Consider the following 23,651-nt stretch of genomic DNA (forward strand, 5'->3'; position numbering starts at 1 on the left):
GTAGCCCGAGCACCTCCAAGCTGCTGCAACTACCTTCCTTACTCAATTCCCACCGCATTTCCTGGTGCCTGAACTGGCAGTACAAATGCTGGCACCGACCCCCGGGGCTGTCAAAAGGGCACGGAAAACGGCAAAAGTAACCCACGGAGCGTAGCATGGACTTCTGCTCGAGGTTCACCTCACCTGGCTCCGAAAACGCGCCTGCACTGTTGCGGTGACAGTACCGGGAAAAGGCGAACCCCCCAGCCCACTGCTACTTCTGCCTCATATAGTCTGCGGCTACTCGGAGGCGGCGTCTTGTAGCTTTTCCAGCCAATGGGCAGGCTGGAGCTGATGTCAGGGGAGAAAATGGGGAGAGAAGGAGGATTCTGAGAATGGATGGTAGGGTAGTGGCAGGTGAGTGTAGTGTGTGTGTGCATCTATCTTCTACAGGGAAGGAGGTTCATAGAGACCTAACCTACATTTAGGGAAAACAATCTCCCAAGAGCTGAAAGGACATTTGGGTTAAGGAATCCCCTGCCTTGTGGATGCCTACCTTGCCTCTAAACACCCTTTGACTTGTTACAAGTTTGACTGTTAACCTTCATGGATCAGGGAGAGAACTTCAGTGTCAAAGCGCATCTAAACTTTGCCTGTCTCTTAGACAAGGTATGCAATTTACCCAAGTTCTCATTTTTTGGCCTGTCTAATAAACTTGTCTTGCACAGGGTGGTAGAATTCTGTGTGATATAATGTGTCAAAGTGCGTAGCATAAAGTAGGTGAGAATTTAGGAGGACAATGACACTCCCCCAGTTCTTTCCCTCCCCATCATCCACACATATCCACAAAGGATCTGATTACATGTTTCTAAAATCCTTCCAGTTGAAACACTCCTAAAAGGGAAACAGTATCCCGATTCCATTGGTCTTCTCTGTAAACTGAAATACTCCTAGGATAGATAGTTTCATAAGTCATTGATTACATAAATTAGTCTTTGAAATGCTTTCCCCTCCCCCAATACCACATACCAAGCACGGGTGCTTGGTGGGGAGAGAGAAGGTAGGGCCTCTAGCCCTAAAATATTCAGGACCCATAAATCCCCCTCTAGGAAATTAGATGCTGGAATCCCTCCTTCCTTTCTCTTCTTCTGGAAAACAATGATATCGCAAATGGTTATGGATACTTTAAAAGTGGAAAAAATATTTTCCCCTAAATCTTACTGTCCCATGAGAGCACCCTGATGACTTTGAAACAATTGAAGAATGCCAGGAGTCTCTAATACTAGTTTTGTCTCTTGATACGGCACACCTGTTTTGCCAGTAAACAGCAATGGGTGTGTTCTTTTTGCTTTGGTGGTGGGGAGGGGCATAGAAGTAGTTGCCCCGAAATTCCCTAAAATGCCCACAGGTAAGGTAAAAAAATGACATACTTGTATTTTAAAAAGAGCCAGCCTAGAATGAATATTTTGCATAAGTCACGTAACAGGATCATTTTTTACTTGATGAACTTTTTCACACCTTATTTCCTTATATTTTTTCCCTTAAATACTTTTTATAGCTGAGAGAATTTTATTGAATATGCCCTCCTTTGAAGACACTGGAAAATTTGGTCTCGGCAGAGTTTCCAAATTATAAATGAGCATCACGAAGGTATTTTTTATGACAAAAATATTACAGTTGTCTAATCATCTGTGGGTTCCTCGCTGGGCTCCTCACTCTGAATCATGTCTGACTCCTCATTCTCCTCTGAGGCTGTGGAAGTCATGTCTGTCATCCTAGATTTTGACCTTGTGTCTGACTTCTTTAATTCTGAAGAAGTGGTGCCCCAAAATGTGCTGCTCTCAGCACTCTTAGAAAATGATGTGTCTGATACGCCTTCTGATGGATGAAAGTAAGATAGGGTGGCCAGCTCTGGGTTGACAGAGTATTCACCAGTCTGACATGCTTGTTTATATCTGAAAACAGAAACATACATCAAGAACTGTTTTTGTGTGTGTTTGCAGCTTGACTTAGAAAAGCATCTTAAAATAATATATGAATTCTATCCAATATATTGTCTATTTATTATTACACTAGATAAATGAAAAATGTTAGACTCTACACAGATGTGCTATTTAGAACAGAGTTCATAACCCCTTTTGTCTCAAGGCTATGGAAAAAGAATGCATTAGCTTCTCTATCACCTTCCCAATTGACAAGGGTTGTTTCTCTAGATGATTATTTAAAATATTGAGGACAAGTTCAAGTGTGATACTCCTTGAGAGACAGCTCCATGGTCCTCTCCAAAGAGAGGCAAAGGAGCCAAACTGAATACCTTATAAACTTGGGAGTCGTGTTTGCCCAGCCCTCTACTGAGGAAAGGAGAGTGGGAGTGTCCTGTCCTGTGTTTTAAAGGCTGTGAGGTCTGCAGACTTACTTCATCATCTTCATTTTGTACAGCATGGCACTGCAGATTGCCAACAGGACGACAAAAAGGAAGAGGGTCATCAGTGAGATGCCCAGCATTAATTTTAACTTGGCTTCCTGTATTCTTGCCGTGTTGTCTTCCCATGTAGTATTCACATCAGAGTCTAAGAGGAAAGAAAGAAAATGCAGTGGGAAAGAGTGACTGTGTTCAGCAAGTTTTTCTGGCAGAATAAGGATCACAATGCAACTGGAGAGACGCCTTTGCCACCCAGAGTCTTCACTGCACTCTCCCCTCTACCTTCATGCAATGCCAAGGAGAAGGCTATCGGCCACTTCCTATGGACAAAGACTCTCAACTTTTTTTTTTTTTAACCTTTTCCCTTCACAGCAATCTTGGAGGAGCTGACCCTCACTCCATTTTCCAGGATCACAGAAGTTTATGGATTTGCCCTTGGCACATAGCTAGTAAGTGGCAAAATCTGGTATCAAATCCAGGTGACCAGATGTTAAAACATGTATCAGTCTTCCTCCTTGTATAATTAAAAACCAATCCAAGACTTGGAAGAGATTACTATTAAAAATGTGATGAAATTACACACATGGGATTAGTCCTTCAGGAGAGAAATATTCATTTCTCCTGTTGGCAGGAGTTGATTTTTCTTTTAAGTTAAAAGGATGATGTACTACAGTGCTTCCTCCACAAGGCTTAAGAACTGAATTTGTCTTTTTATTACTGTGATCAAATCTAGTGTATTTGATGTTAAAGAAATGGAAACTTAGCTAACTTTCTAAACATATGATTAAAATCATGTCTGGATCCAGAAACATCAAAAGTCTTTTTACTGAAGAATAAATATATATATTTACTGCCAAATCTTATATCTTCCTGAATATATGTCTGACTTAATAGGCATGTAATGGTGACTTTAAATGATCATGTTGCTATTTGTCCCTTCTCCCCCAACATCTTTTCACTCAAAAGTTCCAATGATTTTTCATGATTTTTTTTTCAGGTAATGATGTTTTGGTAATAAGCAATGACAAATTCCCATGTGTACACTCTCTTATATTAAAAAAATTAAAATTGTCCACGCGCAATCCTAGGCCAAGGGGAGAGAAATGTATACAGTTGTGAATGACTGTATCTTGACTTTGAGGCAGATTATTTTGGAAATAAATTATATTAAAATGGGTTGTGCTCCTGAATTAAAAGGGCTTTTGTAAAGAGGTGTGCTTATAGTACATTTGTTTATCAAGGTGATGGTCAAAACTAAAGAAGGGTTTGAAATTCCTAACCATTGGAAATTATAGAAAAGCTAATTACAAGTTGGGACAGGTTTTTCCCAGCGCCCCGCCCCCCCCAAGCCACAGTTTCTTCATCTGTAAAATGGAGATAATACCAGCTTTCATGGAATTGCTGTGAGGATTGACACAATGACATACGTAAAGTGTGGTAGGTGCTCAACACGCAATAGAAAATCATCATGCTCACTTTCATTACTCGAAAAGACAAAATATTTCCAGAACATCGTCATTACTGGTTGTCACTTTTCTAAATAAAGAAGACTGACACCATTTTCTTGACTCACTGAAAGGCAAGTGGCATTAAGTGTCAAATAACCCAGCACAGAATTATGGTGGTAGGCCCTACATGTATTACCAGATGCTATTTCTTTTTCAGTGTATTTACATAGGACAGAGGTTTGGGGAAAATTAATATGATGCCTTGTTATGAAATTTTCCATCAAAGTCAGGAGAGTTCTTTTATTCATATAAATAAAATCAAGCCATTAATGAAAACTACATCCGGCAGCAGGAATTCTCTCGTTTGTTGGTGGTGGGAATGCAAAATGGTACAGCCGCTTTGGAAGGCAGTTTGGTGGTCTCTTACAAATCTGAACATAGTCTTACCCCATGATTCAGCAGTCACAATCCTTGGTATTTACCTGAATGAGTTGAAAACTTATGACCACACAAAAACCTACGCATGAATGTTTATAGCAGCTTTATTCATTATTGCCAAAACTTGGAAACAGTCCAGATGCCCTGCAATAGGTGAATGGATAAACATACCAGTACATCCATATACTGGAATATTATTCAGTGATGAAAAGTAGTAAACTGTCAAGTCACAAAAAGACACGGAAGAAACCTAAATGCAGAGTACTAAGCCAAAGAAGCCACTCTGAAAAGAATACATGTATGTTTCCAACTATTTGACCTTTTGGAAAAGGCAAAGCTATAGAGACAACAGAAAGATCAGGGTTGGGGAAGGGAAAGATGGCTAAGTAGATCACAGAAAATTTTTAGGGCACTGAAGCTACTCTGTATGGTTGTAACGGTGGACACAAGATATTCGTGAAAACCTGTAGAATTGTGCAACTCAAAGAATGAACTCTAATGTAAACTGTGAAGCTTAGTTAATAACAATGTATCAATATTGGCTCATCAATTATTAAAAAAAAAAATGCACCACACCACTGGAAGATGTTAATAACAAGGAAAACTAAGTGGGTGGAATATATGAGAACTCTTTACTTTCTACTAGATTTTTCTGTAGCCTAGAACTGCTCTAAACAAGTCTTTCAACTAAAAAAAACTGCATCCTATGTATTGTTCATTTGCCTACAACTCCATTTAGTTTACTGTTTTCTATTTACTTCCAGGAATAGAAGTTACACAACAGGAAGATGGAAATATCTGCAATGTGGTCATGGAGAACACTGTTTAGAAACCATGCCTCTCCTAAAACTGTAAATGTCCTCTCTAGTGTAACATCAGTCACCATACTACTCTCTTACAAATACCACACCTTACTGAGGAAAACAGTATCACCATCTAGACACTAAAATGTGTGTGAGTATTTATGTATCCATTTCATTGAAGTATTTTGCTCTTACTTGGAATTGGGTGAAAAAATTGATCTCGTTGGTTGTCCTCACTGGTGGTTGCATTTATAGCTGTTAAAACAATAAATTGGTGTTATGGTAAACAAAATTCACTTACTAAAATTATTGTGTGTGTAGATGTGTGTGTATACTATATACAGTTCATTCTCATTTTTCATGGTAGTCATTAAGTCATGTAAGCACTGAATTAAATGAATACTGAACCATCATCATTCCTAAGGGAAATACAGCTTTAGGTTCTCATGAGCCTCTGGTCATATAACCTTGTTTTTGACCCAGTAACCTTGTTTTATGTATGTTTCTGTTTAGAGACACTTTATTTAGTATATATGGCTGATTGATTATACTTCCCTGGTGGCTCAGGAGGTAAAGAATCCACCTGCAATGAGGGAGACCCAGATTCCATTCCTGGGTTGGGAAGATCTTCTGGAGAAGGGAATGGAAACCCACTCTAGTATTCTTGCCTGGGAAATCCCATGGACAGAGGAGCCTGGTGGGCTACAGTCTGATTCATTAACACTGAGCTCACAATCAATAGCATTATAACTCACACCTGTATGAAGCTTATATAATCACACATTTTTCTTCCTGAGGTACATAACAGCCTTCTCCTATTTAGGAACCAAATAGCATTGTAATACTACACTTGGAGGGCATTTAAAATAGCAAAATTGCCAGCAGAAAGCACAAAAATGCAAAACACCTTACACTAAACAGGCCACAAAAAAAGATATTTTGTTTACAGCAAGACAGCTGGGAAAAAAAGGCCTTTGTTATACTTTAGCTGGGAACAAGAGCTTCAGGCAATTAAATTTATTTTTGCTACTCTGTGTGTGTCCATCAATGACTGTGAAAGTTCTGAAAGTATTGATTTGGAGAGTTCCAAAGAAATTTTAAATGTAGGTAAATTCACAAATACAGAATCTGCAAATGAGGATCCATCAAATATGGCATATAATTCACATAATGCATGCATATGTGTGATACATGAATTATATTTATGCGTGTATGCATTCATTGATAATATACATGTTATGTGTATACATGCATACATATAAATGTTATGCATGTGATTTATAAATGAATGCATGTACATTTATGGTTTACATATTACTTTTGTTCATGCATATATTTTGATATCTACTTTGCATTCACTCATGCATCCCCGTGTCCTTATACACATACTGCTCCAAATACAAAGAGGGATACTATTGAGCAAGAGCCTTATTTAAAATTTTTAATCATAAATAAATTAAATGGCTAGATTGTAACATCTGTAGGAGAAAGAAACTTTTGGTGAGAGGATCAGAAGACGTGTGACACTTGATCAACTTTCTGGGTCTGTGTTGTATTTGCTATTCACGTGATGATGGCAGCAAAATGTTGACATATTAATTCTTAGTATTAGAAAAATTTACACTGATCTTGGCTTTCTTACAGAAGACTTTAGAAAACATTTTCCCAGCTACCTAAGTACTATGAGTTTACCTTTAGCTAACATTGTCCAAAATGCAGGCTCATTTGGACTCTGGGTTCCTTCTGTTTAAAAAACAAAATAGAACAGGATAACAAAATAAGGTAATTTGACTTTAGTAAAATTGTGACAGAATGTTCATTTTTTTATGTTAGTCTAGTCATGTAACAGTTACACCTTGAGTTCCTGCCATGTGCCAGACCCTGTGGGTGGCATTAAAGTTACAGAAATGAAAGAGATACAGGTCTTATGTTTAAGGAACACACTCTTACTTTGAGAGGCAGACAGACAAGAATCACTGTTCACATTGCAGGAGAACGAGGGCTTTCGTAGCAACGCACAGGTGGTACCCACAGAAGGATCTAATTCACTTTCAAAAGCCGGAAACACTTCGCGAGGGAGGTCATGCTCTCACAAAGGCTCAGAGGACTAGGAATTGTTTGCCAGATAAACTATGTGAGAGAGAGGTCCTTCCACGGTGAGCAAACGCAGGTGTTCTGAGCAGGTTCAGGTAGTCTGGTGTGGAGAATATGGGTGGGGAATGCGACCAGAAACGAGACTGGCAAGTTCTTCAATGGTCAGATCACTTCAGACTTGAATGCCTGGCTAAGAATTTAGAATATGACCCCAAACCTAGCAGTAAGTTACTGATGGTATTTAAGAAGGGGGATACCAGGATGATAAGATTTCTATTTTTAAATATTACTCTAATATGGTTATTCAAGAAAGTAAATAACCATATTAAAGGAGTCATGAGAAATATACTTGGATTGTATGAACTGGAGAATATAGGGTTTCATGTAATGACAGTTCACTGTCTTCAATTGACCACTGCTCTTTCAAGACCTTAGAGAAAAGCCATCCTGAGTTGTTATGATTTCACAAGTATGTTATAAGAAACAGTACTGTCAGAAAAGTAAAATGATAATTTTGATTATGTAAAGTCTAGCTCTGAACTCTCCACTAATATTCTTAGGAAATGCTAAAAATCAACTCTAAGCAGAGTTAAGTTTATTTACCAAGTATGTGATTGTTAAAATTATTACTATAACTTTTAAAATTATATGAAAATGTATTAAATATATTTATATAAATGTATATTTATACACATATGATATTTTATATAAATATATATTTAATATAAACATAACTGTAATACATTTTACTACAATCAGGTTGTATTTTGAAAAGAGTTCATTTCCTATCCTTTGTCAGGTAAATCTGAAAATTGATTCCTAGATTTTTACCATTTAAAAGATTTTAGAGTGATTTTAAATTGTAGCAGTATGAATTCTTTAAGTATGTTATCACTTTACAAAATATTCAGAGTAATGAAAGTTAAATTTTTAAGTCATATAATGACATGCTCCAGGTCTGACTACAATGTTGTAAGTTTAATACTGTGAGTAGTTTCTCCAAAAGGTTCTTTACTTTCTTCATGGCTGACTATTTCAGGAGGTGCCGTTGTGGTTGTTTCATTGAAGAGTTTATCTAGGAAAAGGCATAATGGATTATCGGCATATAAAAATATTGACTCAACATTTGTAATTAGGTATTTTTTAAGCTAAAAAATAGAACAAAGGAAAGGAGAGAGAAAACCAACAATAACAACAACAACAAAACCAGAGAGAACGCTGTTGACATTTTCCTGAGATACCTTAAAGGAGGGGAAAGAAGCAGCCACTGAAGAATGATGTTTGTACAATAAGAGGTTGCCTGAGGTGGGATTGATGTGCCTATAATTTGTGAGAGAGGAGAAACTGGGAGTGTGGGGCTACACACTTCCTCTGGCACTAAGGAAGCTCTGTTGGGTGAAGTACACGGGCTTCACGTGGTTTCTGGCACAGGCTCTGAAGTAATACTATCCACCTAGGACAACTTGGTTGCTGGTTCAGTGTGATGACATGAAAGAGGCGGGTAGCAGCTGTGTCCTGGTAAGCTGGAAACATATGCGTGCTAACCACTCAAATCAGTTTGGGCAATTAAAATTTGGGGTTACAGCTCAAGGATTTCCAGGCCTGATTTAGGCTATATCTCAGTCTATAATGCATCCATCTGGAGGTATGTAAGAGTCAATTTGGGAGAAGTTGTGACTGGAAAGCTTCCCTGGTAGCTCAGCTGGTAAATAATCTGCCTGTAATGCAGGAGACTCCGGTTCGATTCCTGGGTCAGGAAGATGCCCTGGAGAAGGCAAAGGATACCCACTCCAGTATTCTGACATGGAGAATTCCATGGACTGTATGGTCCATGGGGTCACAAAGAGTCAGACATGACTGAGTGACTTTCACTTTTACTTTTCACTTTGTGACTGGAGGACCATTTATTTTTCTCCCTATGAAGTTGGCAATTTCAGTTAACTTTGCTTCAGACAGGAAAGGATGCAGTGTCGTATGAATTACAGGCAATCCCACTCTAGGGAGATTTCTACTGAGCCTACAGACAACATTATTATAGGTAACTTATTGGAAAGAAAGGATGGAAAAAAATAATCCATTACCAGAGCTGACATGGACTCAGGCAGGGCTGGAATGACTGGGATGTAATCCTTAAATACTGCTTTGCAACCCCCATTTGATTTGAGAGAAACACGTCTGGATTGCCTCACTACTGCCTGTCCTCATCATTTTAGGGACTAGAAGAATAATTAGTCAAAATTATTCTGGAGATTTCCATCTCCTTGGGGAGCTTGCTTCTCCAGAATGTCCCCACCACTCAACAAGTCTCTGTTAGAGCCCCAGTGAAAATGGCAAAAATTTCTTATCCCAATCCAACTTTGACAATCCTCTGGGGTCCTGAATTGTGGGAAGAGAAGTTACGGTTTTGAAATCTCTTCCATGGGTCCTGTGGTCATCGATAATCCATCTCCTAAAGGGAATTTTAGGTACCTGGCCTGTTGAAGAAACAGTTCAAGATGTTGTCTGCTGTATGCAAACAAAATTCCCATAAGAGATCTGTCTAAATTAACGTGTGCCCTCGAAATGTCCCTATGTCATATTTATGTTTCAAGTTTTGGAATTGCTCAAAATGTTCCATTATTGTCAAGAAGTTTTATTAATTATTAGGCATTGCTGAGTCTGGTTTTTCCTATTAAATATTGTCATAGTCAGAAACATTCTCTCTTGCCCTATTTACTTTCATCCTCTTTTCCTTGTCTTCTTGGGTTTCATAGATATGAACTATTGATGCTTTATGGTGAGGGATGTGGTATATATACTTTAGAGACTTGCAATGGCCTCCAAAGTGACATGTTGGCAACACTTCCTCATTTCCTCTATCAGTAGTTATACTTGGTATAAAGATGCAAAAAAGAGATAATATTTGAAGCTGAAAGCACAAAGTAGAAAGAAGTAAAAATGTGGGTTTAAGAAAAAAACAATCTTCTGGAGTCCTAAATTTATTTATTTTCTTTTCCTTTCCACTCAAACCAAAAATATGAGGCTAAGAAAGGTAAAAAAACATTCTTGCCTTCTGAATTTACCAGTGCAATGGCTATGGTGGAGTCTCCTTATTTTACGAATTAAGACTCCCTGATGCTATTAGCTCCACTAAGACCTTTTTCCTACCCAATAGTCCGCAGTGCTATTTTGAAATCTTGCTTTAAGTGTTTTTCCTATTTGCAGTGCTGCCTTTCAGTACTTACAGTTTCTCAGAGAAAAATTCAGATCAGTTGTTGCTCTCACGGATATTTCAGACTGTGTGCCATTTGGATTTTGTGTTGTGAAGACATCTGAAAACATAAGATCAAAACTTTTCAGCAGCTAGGTAAGTCAGTAAGTAAGTAGGTCTTGTTCCTAGGTAAGCCTTGTTCCTTTTACATTTTTTCCTCATCTGAATTTTTTCCTAAAACATATACATTAATTCTAAAAAAAAGATAATAAAGTATTTGAGACATTCTTCAGCTACAAAATAACAAGTGGGGCAAGGGTCAAAAACAAAATTCATGGGGGAAAAAAACAAACTAGTATCCTTATGCTAAATGATTCTTTCTGAAAAGAAACTATTAAAGAATTACAAAAAATATATACAAGTGCATAATGGGTGCTGAAGGAGGTTTGTAGATGTGTAATATCGTTACTGTTTGTATTATCATTGTTACATTTTAGCCAAGAAGCATTCACTTGCCCTTGAACCTTCTGCTAGACTGTAATAGTTCTGCTTTAAAAGCACATATTTCAATAACAATCACAATCTCCCAAATGGATTCACATTTACATATGCACATAATGAATCCTGCTCTTAAAGAGTTGCCAGTGAGGCTGGTTGTAATTTAAAACTAATGGATGTATCTATTCAATCAGAGTCAAAGTAAAATGGATCAAGATGCCATACTGAACATACATACACAGATTTCCTCTTTCCAGAATCTCATGAAATGACAGAAAATTTTACACACATGAATGTGTATATGTGTAGTATATACATATACATTCATTTCCCCAACACACAGACACACACACACAGTCATTAATTTTGAAAAATTTCTGAGGTAGATCTATGGAGAAATAGAAGAAAATCATAGGTCAATATTTAATGCTATGAGTTATTAGAGTATAAAAACTAAAACATTGTGGATCTTTGCAGGGAAAGACAGATCAAAGAAACAATGAAAAGGTATTAATAACAATTGACCCAATTTCAAACAGAATTTCGATTATATGAAATGTGAGTTTCATATCAGTAGGGAATTAGTGTTAGACAACTGGCAATCCTCCTCGAAAAACATAAAGTTTTATGACTATTTTATACCATATACAAAAGTAATTGAATTTAAGACCTAAGAGTTTTAATAAAAATATGAAGTTATTAAAAAAATTGGAAAATAATTTAATATCTTGGATTGGATAAGGCCTACCTAAACAAGATACAATATGAAGAAGTTGTATAGAATAAATTGTATAGAATAAATCAATAAAGAAATTGATTAATCAAGAATTGATCTTATAAAATTTTAAATTTTCTCTGTGATTAGAATACTTAAACAGGTTTAAAGGTGAGTGACAGCCTGGGAGAAAATACTTGTTACTTTTACCATAGAGAAAAGATTGAATATACTAAATATAAAAAAGAGCCCTTACAAATAAATAAAAATACAATCTAATAGAAAAAATGGGCCAAGGATATGAACAGGTAAATCATAAAAGTAGAAATAAAAATGCCCAGTAAATATAAAGAAACATTCTCAGCTTCACAAGTAATCAGAGTGCAAATTGAAACAGTAATGAAAATTCTCACTTATTCACAAAACGTGATTAACATTATTCAGTATGTGTGACATTGTGAAGCATTCTTGATAGATGTGTTTTAGAGTACAATTTGGTGTTACCTATCAATATTTTAAAAGATTTATCCTTGATTCAGAAATTTCAGTACTTGGTATCTATCCAAAGAGAGATACACTCAAGTGTACGTGAGAACAATATACAAGAGAAAAAAACTGCATATAATCTAATTCTTTAATAAGACAGTGGATTAATTATGGAAAATCATTTCATGGAATACTATATATCCATTAAAAATAATGAGGTATACATGAAAAAAATCTCCAGAGTTCTTAAATGAGAAAAACCATGTCATAATACAATTCTTTAGTATAGTCCCATTTATGTTATGAGTCTGTGTGTGTGTGTGTGTAAGAAAGATTTTTTAATCAAAGTAATCATCAGGCTCTTGGTTTACTTAATCTCTGAGAATTAAAAATAGAGAAACATCCTGAAAAGGGAACAACTGCATCATTTTGCAGTCGATACATAGTACACATAGCCTGGGTTGGATAGATTAGACACCGCTCCTGACACTGCTTCTTTGTAGCTATGAAACCTGGCCATCAGGGATTTTTTTCACCTACAAAAGAGGATAGTGATTCCTCAAAGAAAGAATAGAAATACAATTTATGTACTAATTATAGTTTTCAAAGTACATGAATATATGTATATATGTATATCTTCATTGTATTTCTATTTTTTCTTTGGCTAATATTATTAAAACTTCCAGTATAGTTAGATTTAATCTTAATTATTTTTAATTTTTAACACGAGTTTTTTATGAACTTTTCACATTTTAAAATGGTGGACCTTATAAGGACATGGAAAGCTTGTATGAAGAAAGGTGAATAAATTGAAGTTTAGCAGATCTTCCAAACATCTCAAAGTCATCTTGTTATGGGTTGAATTTTGTTTGCCCCAAAAAGCTATGTTGAAGTCTTCACCTTCAGCACTGCAGAATGTGACCTAATTTGAAAATTGAGTCATTGACAATTTAACTAGTTAAGATGAAATCGCATGGGAGTAGGTGAGCTTCTAAACAAAAACAGTGTCCTTATTGAGAAGAGGGAAATTTGGACATGGAGACACAGGAAGAACTTGTGAAGACTGAGGCAGAGACTGGAGTTCTGCTGTTCCAAGCCAAGGAGTTCCTGGGGCTACCAGAAGCTGGGAGGTGCAAGGGAAGATAGTCTTCTAGAGTCTGGGCCACGTCCGCGGCTTGTTAGGAACTGGGCGGCACAGCAGGACATGAGTGGCAGGTGAGCGAGCAAGCAAGACTTCATCTGTATTTGCAGCCGCTCCCCATGGCTCACATTACTGCCTGAGCTCTGCCTCTTATCAGATCAGAGGAGGCATAATAAACGTAATGCGCTTGAATCATTCAGAAACCATCCCTCCACCACACCATCCATGGAAATATTGTCTTCCACGAAACTGGTCCCTAGTGCCAAAAACATTCGGGACCACTGCCCTAGAGGCTTTGAAGAGAGTACGGTGTGACCAAAACTTTGATTTTGGATCTCTGGCTTCTGTGAGAATTGTGAGAGAATAAATTTCTTTTGCTTTGAGTCCCCTAGTTTGTGGTACTTTATTTCAAGAAGCTCTAGGAAACTGACACACATCTCCAAATAAATTTTGCTTATCCCACCACAGAATTCATTCAGTTGTTACTAATGTGAATACATAACCATGCTGCTAGGATAAATCCTATATTAATTATAGACAGTTACCAAACCTTATTAAACTTCATAATATCTCATGGAAAAAGTTGAAGAAAATAAGAATTCCATTTCATACACCAAGACGTCTATAAGGTAAATTAAAATTTAAATAGGAAATAAAATGATTATAGAAATTTTAGAACTTATAAACCAAATCAGTCTAATCATCTTTTGCATGTGTATTGCCATTAACTTGGAAAACTTACACTGTTTTACATCTTTATAATGATCGCCAGTTTTCTCAGGAGTATGCTCCTTATTTTCTTCTTCCATTGTATGGGGCTGTTCAGGCACGGGCTGTTCAGGCATGGGATGTTCAGGCACGGGATGTTCAGGCACGGGATGTTCAGGCATGGGATGTTCAGGCACGGGATGTTCAGCCACAGGATGTTCAGGCACAGGCTGCTCAGGCACAGGCTGCTCAGGTATGGGCGTCATCTCATGCTCTGGAAAAAAGCATGACCAGAGGTCAGAAATGTGTTGATTTCTTTCCCAATTTTTTTAAACTGCACTTTCTTCACAAAGGATATGAGACAGAGATTTAAAATCTAAGTTATATCATATTTCCAACAATGCACTTTATATCACCTTAGAGAAAATTGCCATGGACTGTTGGAGAGGGTAGGAAGAAAAGTGGGCCCTCCTATAGTATCAGTGGGAATGTAAATTGATACAGCCACCATGGAGAACAGAATGAAAGTTCTTCAAAAAACTAAAAACAGAGTTGCCATATGATCCGGCAATCCCACTCCTGGGTATATACCAAGATGAAACTTTTCATTCAAAAAGCTCCATGGACCCTATGCTCATAGCAGTACTACTTACAATAGCCAAGACATGGAAACAGCCTAGATGTGCTTTGAGAGATGAATAAAGAAGATGTGGTGTACATACACATACAATGAAATACCAATTAGCCATAAAAAAGGATGAAATAATGCCATTTGCAGCAACATGGATGAACCTAGAGATTATAATATTAAGTGAAGTAAGGCAGAAAGAACAAGACAAATACAGTATGATATCACTTGTATGTGGAATCTAAAATACGACACAAATGAACACATCCATGAAACAGACACAGAGAACAGATTTGTGGTTGCCAAGGGGGAGGGGGTGGAGAGGGAAGGACTGGGAGTTTCAGATTAGCAGATGCGAACTATTATATACAGGATGGAAAAACAACAAGCTCCCACTGTATAGCACAGGGAACAATATTCAACATCCCATGATAAACCATAATGGAAAAGAATATGAAAAAGAATACATACGCATAACCGAGTCACTTTGCTGTTGAGCAGAAATTAACACAACCTTGTAAATCAATTATACTTCAATTAGATTTTTAAAAAATTGCCATGGACCAGTTTTCTAGGATAATGGGTCAAGTTTCTTATCTGCTATTTGAGTGAAAGTTTGAAATGATTACTTACCTTCATAAGGGGGATCTATACCACTAATCTCTGGGGTGAAAACCCCAGATAAAAAAATAAACAATATAAAATTCATTGGGAAAACAACGTGATTTATCCAGTGATCTACTGTGTCTCAGAGTTTCCCTTCTGTTGCCCAGCAGGTCCTATAACTAGCGAGGACATTATGATGTCACTGCCAGATGGAGGTCAGAATGCTGGAGAAGAATTTCCGAAAGCTCTGTGACTCAGTCTCATGACCTTATCTTAGGTCATGTGACGGTTTTTAGGATCTTTTTTTTAAAAATAAACCATTATAAGATTTATAAGATTATTATAAGATTACAAGAGGTATGCTCTCATGAAATAATGTAAATCATTGGTCCCTGGATTTTAAAGAACCATTAATATTGTTGATAGTAAGACAACAACAGACCTTTTTGGTTTTCAGAGCTTTTACAATACTGTATGTTCTTTTGAATAATCATACAACATCTGTTAAAAAAAAAACTAATAAGATGCCAAGACTCAATCCTAATGCTCTGCTAACTCTGGTTCTTGGGCTATCTTAACTATAATTCTTTAGGAGGGAGTTATTTTGAAACATTTTTTGGGGGGATTTTAAGACCTATGTTATTTATGAAATATATTTGTTTTGTTAAAAACACTTTTAAAAATGAAACCCATCTTTTACCTCACATACAGACTGAGAAAATTATCTATCAATCAGAAGAACATTTAGGCTTAGATAATATTAACATATTTCTCTTATAATAACTCAAATAATAAGCAATAATGGCAAGAAATCAAATGGACAATACCACCAATATTGCTCTTCATATTAAAGGATCAACTAACATCCCCTCCCTCAATTCTAACTATTATTGATGGATAGCCTCTCAGCTCTAGAGAATATCCACAACTAAAAAGACACAAGCATCAGGAGAAAAGGGGCTTGAGTTTAAAAAGGCTTGAAAGTTTTTTCAGTATAATGAAGGCTCACAAATGAGGTTCAGCCAGTGTGATCTCAACGGGGTATATATGAGGAACAAAAGAGTGAATTCGTTAGGAGTCTAAATTGTTTAAGAGAGTGAGGGGAAGCAGAGAGGAATCATCCTAAAGGAAAAGATTGTCAGGTTCAGTCTCAGTGAACCAAAGCGAAACGGTTCTGCGTGTAGCGCTCTTTCTTTAAGCCCTCCAGCCCGTTCTTCCGTGGGTGTAGGGAGGTGGAAAAGGGATGAGAGTGAAGAGCTGTCAGGCAATTAGTTAAGATGAAGTCATACTAAAGCAGCGTGGGTCCCTCATACAGCATGATTGGTACTGTTATTTATTTATTTTTTAAAGGGGTGGGGTGGGGAATGGTGGTAGTTTTCTGGTAACCCAGTGGTTAGGACTCTGGGCTTCCATTGCTGGGGACACAGGCTCAATGCCAGGTCAGGAGACTAAGATCCTGCATGCCATTGGCATAACCCCAAAATAATAATAGAAAATTTTAAAAAGGGAGAGATGAACACAGAAACAGACATGCACACATACAGAGAATGCAATGTGAAGATGAAGGCAGAGACGGGGATGATGCAGCAAAAATGAAGGAACACCAAAGACTGCCAGGAAACCACCAAAAGCTAGGACAGAGAAGGAACCAACCCTACTAACACCTTGGTCTCAGACATCTAGACCCAAGAACTGTGAGTTCAAAAGAACATACAGTATTGTAAATGCTTCAAAAACCAAAAAGGTCTTGTCTCTTCTTACCATCAATGATATTAATGGTTCTTTAAAATCCAAGGACCAATCATTCTCATTATTTCATGAAAACATATCTCAACAAATCTGTTGTTGTTTAAGCAACTCAGTTTGTGGCACTTCATTACGGCAGCTCTAGCAAATTAATACCAGATAAACCCTGAGTTCTTGGGACAAGATTATGGAAACAGTGAATTTGTCCTCACTGGATATCATCATTTTAGGCCACAGTTAGCCTTTCCAATATTCTATTACTCAATTAGAGTAGAGACTTCTCTTTTTAAAAAAGTGTATATTTATTTTTTATCTATTAAACTATATTTTAAGTCTTTGAAGAATGCCCTAAGGAGGATCCATTGCTAATACCAAAGATGCCATTAGATATACTTTCTAACCTATGATTTTACTTTGTTTTTTGTCTCTTGATCATGTCTGCATTGTAAGTCCCTCTTCCACTTCTGTGTCTTCTCCCACAGGAACACTGGGCCAGGACAAAAGAGAAATATATTTGGGTCACCACTCCATCCCTTCCTACCTATGTGATCATGAGCAAATCATCTCTCCAACACTGAATTTGATTCTCTGGAAAATGAGTAAATTATATATCACATCAGGTAGATAATCAAGTCATTTACTGGGTTGAATGTATTTCCTGAATTTATTTACTTCATAAAGAATTTATTTAATTTCTGTACAGGTAATTTTTCTTCACGCCTAAAAGGATTAGTACTGGTGAGATTTTCATATATACAGCTTTTTAAGAGGCACAACAAACAAGGAAATATAAATAGAACAAGTAATGAAGTAAAAGACACGCAAACATTAAGAAATGAGACAATCTTGTAAAATGAAAGCAGTTGTATTTTAAAGAATGTCAACTGAGTCACCCTAATCTTCGAGAGAATCCATTAAACGCAGATAGTTCCACAAGGCACACCTTACTTGTTGCAATCCATGAACTGAAGCCTCCAACCTTGCTTAAATTATTAATTTGAATATTATTTTCCTTAAATCTGAATAGCAAGCTTACACACAACATCAAATAAATGATTGGTTATATCACTGTAATTTTGAAAACCCAGGAACAATGAACTGTGCTTTATCAGAACGGTCAGAGAACTGAGGTTCTCTTTAACAGGCTTTCTCAAACTAAACAGAAGTTATCACTTCAGGATTATTAATTTTCAAAGAACTAAGATCTTTCAAAATACATGAAAGTTCTTTTGAACAGAATGTAATCTCTTTCCTCTCTTTGTGGGACTGTCAAGAATTATAGGGCCTTCTGGGTTAAGTGAGAACCTTGATTGCCAACGTGTGCTTTCGTGAATCATTTTGCGTATCTGAGCTTTTTTTTTTTTTTCCAAGTCCAAATCCTTTTTATTTACATTCTTTTATTTTACTTTATTTTGTATTAAGCTAAAGTGGTTTTTTAGCTTCTAGATAAATAGAAACATTGAAGTAAGAGTATTTTACTAACCTGATGACTCTTGTAGTAAAAGAGAACTATTGATGTTCAAACCTTGAGTTAAAAACCAGATTTTTCATTCACAGCTTAAAGGAAGAGGAAGATTGCATGAGATCTGGCCAGGCTGAGGATGTTTAATGAGGTTGCTATTCAAAAACTGCCACTTAACCGAAGTCTTAGGAGGTTGCTAATTACTAGCTATCCAAAGAGTCAGAATAACAGGATGGATGCATTAGGACAGAGAGATAAGAACATTGAAGTTGCTAAGTAAAGAGCAGAAAAACTGTTTTATGGTGGAGTCTGGAAGTTTAACATTTCAAAGCTGATCAGAATTGTGTAATAATGAGGTCCAAAGGGCCTGGCGTCAGATCGCTAAATTGGATTAGAAGGGAAGAACAACACTGGCTCTGGGATGTAAATTAAGTAAAATGAGAGACCATGATGCCCTGTCTGTGTGTCCAAAGATGCTCCCTAGGACATGTAAGACTTGGCAATGAGAGGAATTGTGGGAAATTGGTGCCCTGGTTTTCCATGAATGAGGGGGAGTGTTGTTGTTTAGTTGCTAAGTTGACTCTCTTGCGACCCCATGGACTGTATCCCAACAGGCTCCTCTATCCATGGGAGTTCCCAGGCAAGAATCCTGGCCTAGGTTGCCATTTCCTTTTCCAGGGGATCTTCCCGACCCAGGGACTGAACCCACATCTCCTGCACCGGCAGGTGGATTCCTTACCACTGAGTCACCCGGGAAGCCCAGAGATGATAGTGGTGGGTGGGCGGGTGGAGAGTTGAATGGCTAAATGGTGGAAACCTAGGAGGGTAGATGGGTTTTGAGCAGAAAAGTCAAGATATTGAAACAGCAAGAATCTAACCACATCTCAAGGCACTGATATACACTTGGGTACATGAGATGTAGCAGAAGGGGTTCTAGAAAGTTGCAAGGAAGAGCCACACCTCCGTGAGACGTTTTACTCATGCTGAATCCAGATGCTCCATTTATAATTTAACATTATAATATAAGCATTCTCATACACTTAATTTTAATGTCTGTATAACATCCAATTCAGTGAATATTCATTACTGTTTTGGGTCATTTACCTTATTCTTAGTTAGGTTTCCAATTTTGCTTATTATATACAATAAAATAATGAGCATATTTATGGCTAAAATTTTTTCAGCATTTACACTGATTTCATTTAGGACAGTTTCCTAAAAAAAGAATTTCTACCTTAAAGCTTATGAACATTTTCCAGGCTCTTGATTTTCACTGTTCCACACTCATCTTGGATTTTCTCAGCCCCAGCTAAGAAAGCAACCACTACCTCTAAGAATTCCTGGTTCCTTTTAGCAGAGAATAGTATCCACATGCCAAGATCCAGATGCTAGATGGGTTCATTGAATCAGAACACCACTGGGGTCAGGTCCTGCTGGAACAGAGACAGGAATGCAGTGTGTGGTGCAAAAGCGTACCTCTGTGTGTAATATACGCATGTGTGTGTGTGTGTGTGCGTGCACGCGCATGTGCTATCACTTCAGTTGTATCTGACTCTTTGCCATGCTTTGGACTGCATTACAGGTCCAAAAGGCCCTATTGGAGTGAAAAGAGGTAATCTCAGACACTAATACGTCAGCAAGCCTAGCTCTTCTAACAACTGGCTTTCAGTGAGCTGGGAGCTGGATCCCCAATTCAGTGAGAGGGCACGACAAGTATGTGCGTGCATGCTGAGTCGCTTCAGTCGTGTCCAACTGTTTGTGACCCTATGGACCGTAGCCCGCCAGGCTCCTCTGTCCATGGGATTCTCCTGGCAAGAATACTGGAATGGTAATAATACTGTGCCTTCCTCCAGGGGATCTTCCCTGCCCAGGGATCTAACCCAAGTCTCTTATGTCTCCTGCATTGGCAGGGGTTCTTTACCACTAGCGACACCCAGGAAGCCCCATATATGTATATATACACACACATATTTACATCTAGGTTTATTTCTATAGCTATCTATATCAAAAACATGGGTTCAAATAGTTACCTTTGATTTTAGACGAACCAGTTTACATATTTATAACCCCCTTCTTTGACGGTGAGAAACCTCACTTCCACTGTGCTTAATGGAGTATATTTACTTGTTTGATTAACCACCCCTGTCCCCAGCATACTGTAGAACCAGCTTTCCATTGCTGCTGCTCTCTCTCCCTGCAGAGATGCCCTTTGCAACCTCCTCAGGCTCTGACATCCTCTGCCAGGCTGCCCTCTCAGATAGATGACCTCCTCACCCCATGGGCCTCTGCCACCTCATGGTAGGCAGCCTTCCTACACAGATGCCTGCTTCATTTCACCTGGACTCCAGTAATCCGCGCCAGGCCACCCCTTTCCCACCCTCCTGACCCTGATTCAGTTCCAACATTCTGCACCAACCATTCCTTTCCCTACTTGGAGGCCCTTCTCATTCCTGCTTGAGCTCTGACACCCCACCCTGGGCCACATGGCTCTTTCCACCCAACCCTGGCACAGATCCTACTGTGAGTGACCCTACCTAAGGCTTTGGGATAGGGATTTTCAGGACGATAAAGGGGGAGGTGACAATGCAGTCACTTTCGAATTTAGTGGGCTCGGAAACATTCAGAACTTCTGAACAGTGTGGTCTCGTTCTTTTTTTTTTTTTTTTAATTTTATTTTATTTTTAAACTTTACAATATTGTATTAGTTTTGCCAAATATCAAAATGAATCCGCCACAGGTATACATGTGTTCCCCATCCTAAACCCTCCTCCCTCCTCCCTCCCCATACCATCCCTCTGGGTCGTCCCAGTGCACTAGCCCCAAGCATCCAGTATCGCGCATCGAACCTGGACTGGCAACTCGTTTCTTACATGATATTTTACATGTTTCAATGTCATTCTCCCAAATCTTCCTACCCTCTCCCTCTCCCACAGAGTCCATAAGACTGTTCTATACATCAGTGTCTCTTTTGCTGTCTCGTACACCGGGTTATTGTTACCATCTTTCTAAATTCCATATATATGCGTTAGTATACTGTATTTATGTTTTTCCTTCTGGCTTACTTCACTCTGTATAATAGGCTCCAGTTTCATCCAACTCATTAGAACTGATTCAAATGTATTCTTTTTAATGGCTGAGTAATACTCCATCGTGTATATGTACCACAGCTTTCTTATCCATTCATCTGCTGATGGACAACTAGGTTGCTTTCTTTCTTCTCAGTGATCACCCTTGCCCCAAATCCTGCTCTAATACCTTTCTCTCCCAGCTCATATCTTCTCATTCAACTCAAAGTGACGATCCACATTCACATCTTCTAAAGGGAAACATACACAAGCAGAAGCCCAAAGACACCAGAATGAGTGAAACTTAGAGGTCTCTAAACACACACTGAAGTTAAATGTCGTTTTTTTGAGTAGGGATAAACTAATGTAAATAAGAAGTGACATTTAACTTCAATGTATGTTTAGAGGCCTCTAAGTTTTACTCATTCTGGTGTCTTTGGTCTTACACTTAAATCTATGGTGTAAGCTTCCCTGGTAGCTCAACTGGTAAAGAATCTGCCTGTAATGCAGGAGACCCTGGTTTGATTCCTGGGTCAGGAAGATCCTCTGGAGGAGGGATAGACTACCCACTCCGGTATTCCTGGGCTTCTCTGGTGGCTCAGCTGGTAAAGAATACGCCTGCAATGAGGGACACGTGGGTTTGATCCCTGGGTTGGGAAGATCCCCTGGAGAAGGGAATGGCTACCTACTCTTGTATTCTGGCTTAGAGAATTCTATGGACTGTATAGCCCGTGGGGTCGCAGAGTCGACACAACTGAGCGACTTTCACTCACTATGGTGTAAAGTGTAGATTAGCAAATATTCTATAAAGACCAAATGGTAAATATTTAGGTGCGTTTACTATATCTGTACTACAGGTGCTATTTAGTGCTAATAAGGCAAGAAAACGAAATAGAAGATGTAATGATTGGAAGGGAAGAAACAAAATCATTATTATTTACAGATGGCATGATGGTCTTTTACTCAGAAAATTTAAAAGTCTATTAAGCATTAGAACTGGGCTTCCCTGGTGGCTCAGATGGTAAAGAATCTGCCTACAGTGCGGGAGACCTGGGTTCCATCCCTGGGTCGGGAAGATCCCCTGGAGAAGAGAATGGCAACCCACTCCTGTATTCTTGCCTGGAGAATCCCATGGACAGAGGAGCCTGGTGGGCTACAGTCCATGGGGTCACAAAGAGTTGGACACAACTCAGTGACTTTCCCTCTCACTTTTCCAGACTCAGACGCTGGCTAGCATGCAGACTATCTTTGGTGCTGCCTGCCTCCTACCTGAGACCACCTTGGAGTGGGGGTGGGTGGCAGAGGAGGCTTCTTAGCCAAAGAGGAGGCTTGAGGGTTCTAGTTCTCAGTCCACAGATCAGGACTGGACTAGTGGCAGAGAAAGGAGAGAAGGGAGGATGATCTCTCGCCTCTAGGGGTGGACACAGCAGTTCTGTCTTCAGGTCACTCAGAGGCGGTGGCAGCTGCTGGAGTGGGCTGTGTGCTTGTTCCCCTAGGCTGTCCGGGAGCGCAGGCTCCCTGCCCTCCCTTTTACAGATGGCCAGGCAAGCAGGATCACAGGGCGAGTGACCAGACGTTGAGGAATTGTGCTGCCCAAGCAATCGAGTGTCTCTAGGCGGTCAGGACTTGCCAGGAAAACCCGCCACCACCAGCACCAAAGCAACTCACAAAAACAACTCATGGCTATGTCACCTGCCTGACATCCCAAGGTCATCAGTCGGCATGCGACTGCAGGTGTAGATGCTTTCACTACTTTAGGGAAACCCAGAGGACGGACTTGTATTCCGAGATCTGCTCTTTCTATTCTTTTGCTGTTGAAATGTGCTTTCTTCTATGAAATAAAGGTGAGGAGATATGGCAATGACATCATCCATAGATCACTCTCTGTTGTTTAATTTTAAACTTCCAAACACCTGAGGATAAGTGCAAGGGCTGTTGGGCTTTCTTTTTAACTCACGAGAAGCCTGTGAGAAGCCTGTCTTGGGGCCTCACTAAAGAGAGTCTGGGTCCTGCTGTGGGGGTGGGCTGTCAGGCAAGGTGGTCTGGGGAATGGGGAGAGGGGCACAGGTCTGGGGTTTAGAGAAAGCAGCCTGGCTTCAGCTTGTGAGAAGTGGGAGGGGAGAGGGGATCTGGAGGCAGGGAGAGTCGTTGCCTAGCTCCCTGAGGATGGGGAGCCTGGGGACAGGCAGAGGCTGTGCCAGTGGGGGCAGGGGGGGCGCTGT

General features: G+C 38.9%; 2 protein-coding genes across 2 annotated transcripts in view; both read right to left on the reverse strand.

The window, feature by feature from the left end:
• Positions 1-283: 283 nt before the first annotated feature.
• Positions 284-14,178, reverse strand: EQTN (equatorin, sperm acrosome associated). Its single transcript, XM_010853350.1, has 9 exons — positions 13,957-14,178; positions 10,409-10,495; positions 8,148-8,259; positions 7,534-7,547; positions 7,041-7,157; positions 6,783-6,833; positions 5,286-5,345; positions 2,396-2,549; positions 284-1,934 (listed from the first exon to the last, which is right to left on the reverse strand). The coding sequence occupies exons 1-9, from the start codon at positions 14,102-14,104 to the stop codon at positions 1,661-1,663; spliced, it is 1,017 nt and encodes a 338-aa protein (XP_010851652.1). The 5' UTR covers positions 14,105-14,178; the 3' UTR covers positions 284-1,660.
• Positions 7,885-23,651, reverse strand: part of MOB3B (MOB kinase activator 3B) — a 241,897-nt gene continuing 226,130 nt past the window's right edge. Inside the window, exons 4-6 of the transcript XR_826432.1 lie at positions 13,957-14,196; positions 10,409-10,495; positions 7,885-8,259 (exon numbers count right to left, since the gene is read on the reverse strand). The gene's annotated coding sequence lies outside the window, so the exon portion shown is untranslated. The remainder of the gene's footprint in view (positions 8,260-10,408; positions 10,496-13,956; positions 14,197-23,651) is intronic.

This window comes from Bison bison, unplaced genomic scaffold, assembly GCF_000754665.1.
Source record: "Bison bison bison isolate TAMUID 2011002044 unplaced genomic scaffold, Bison_UMD1.0 scf7180017864326, whole genome shotgun sequence".
NCBI classification, from domain to species: Eukaryota; Metazoa; Chordata; class Mammalia; order Artiodactyla; family Bovidae; genus Bison; species Bison bison.

Coding starts and splice junctions, on each gene's coding strand:
- EQTN (XM_010853350.1), bottom strand. CDS start 14,104: ATGCCTGAACATCCCGTGCCTGAACATCCCGTGCCTGAACATCCCATG. Junction 6,834..7,040: donor TTGTCTGTCTGCCTCTCAAA/GTAAGAGTGTGT, acceptor TTTTTTAAACAG/AAGGAACCCAGAGTCCAAAT. Junction 5,346..6,782: donor TTGGACAATGTTAGCTAAAG/GTAAACTCATAG, acceptor TTGTTTTAACAG/CTATAAATGCAACCACCAGT.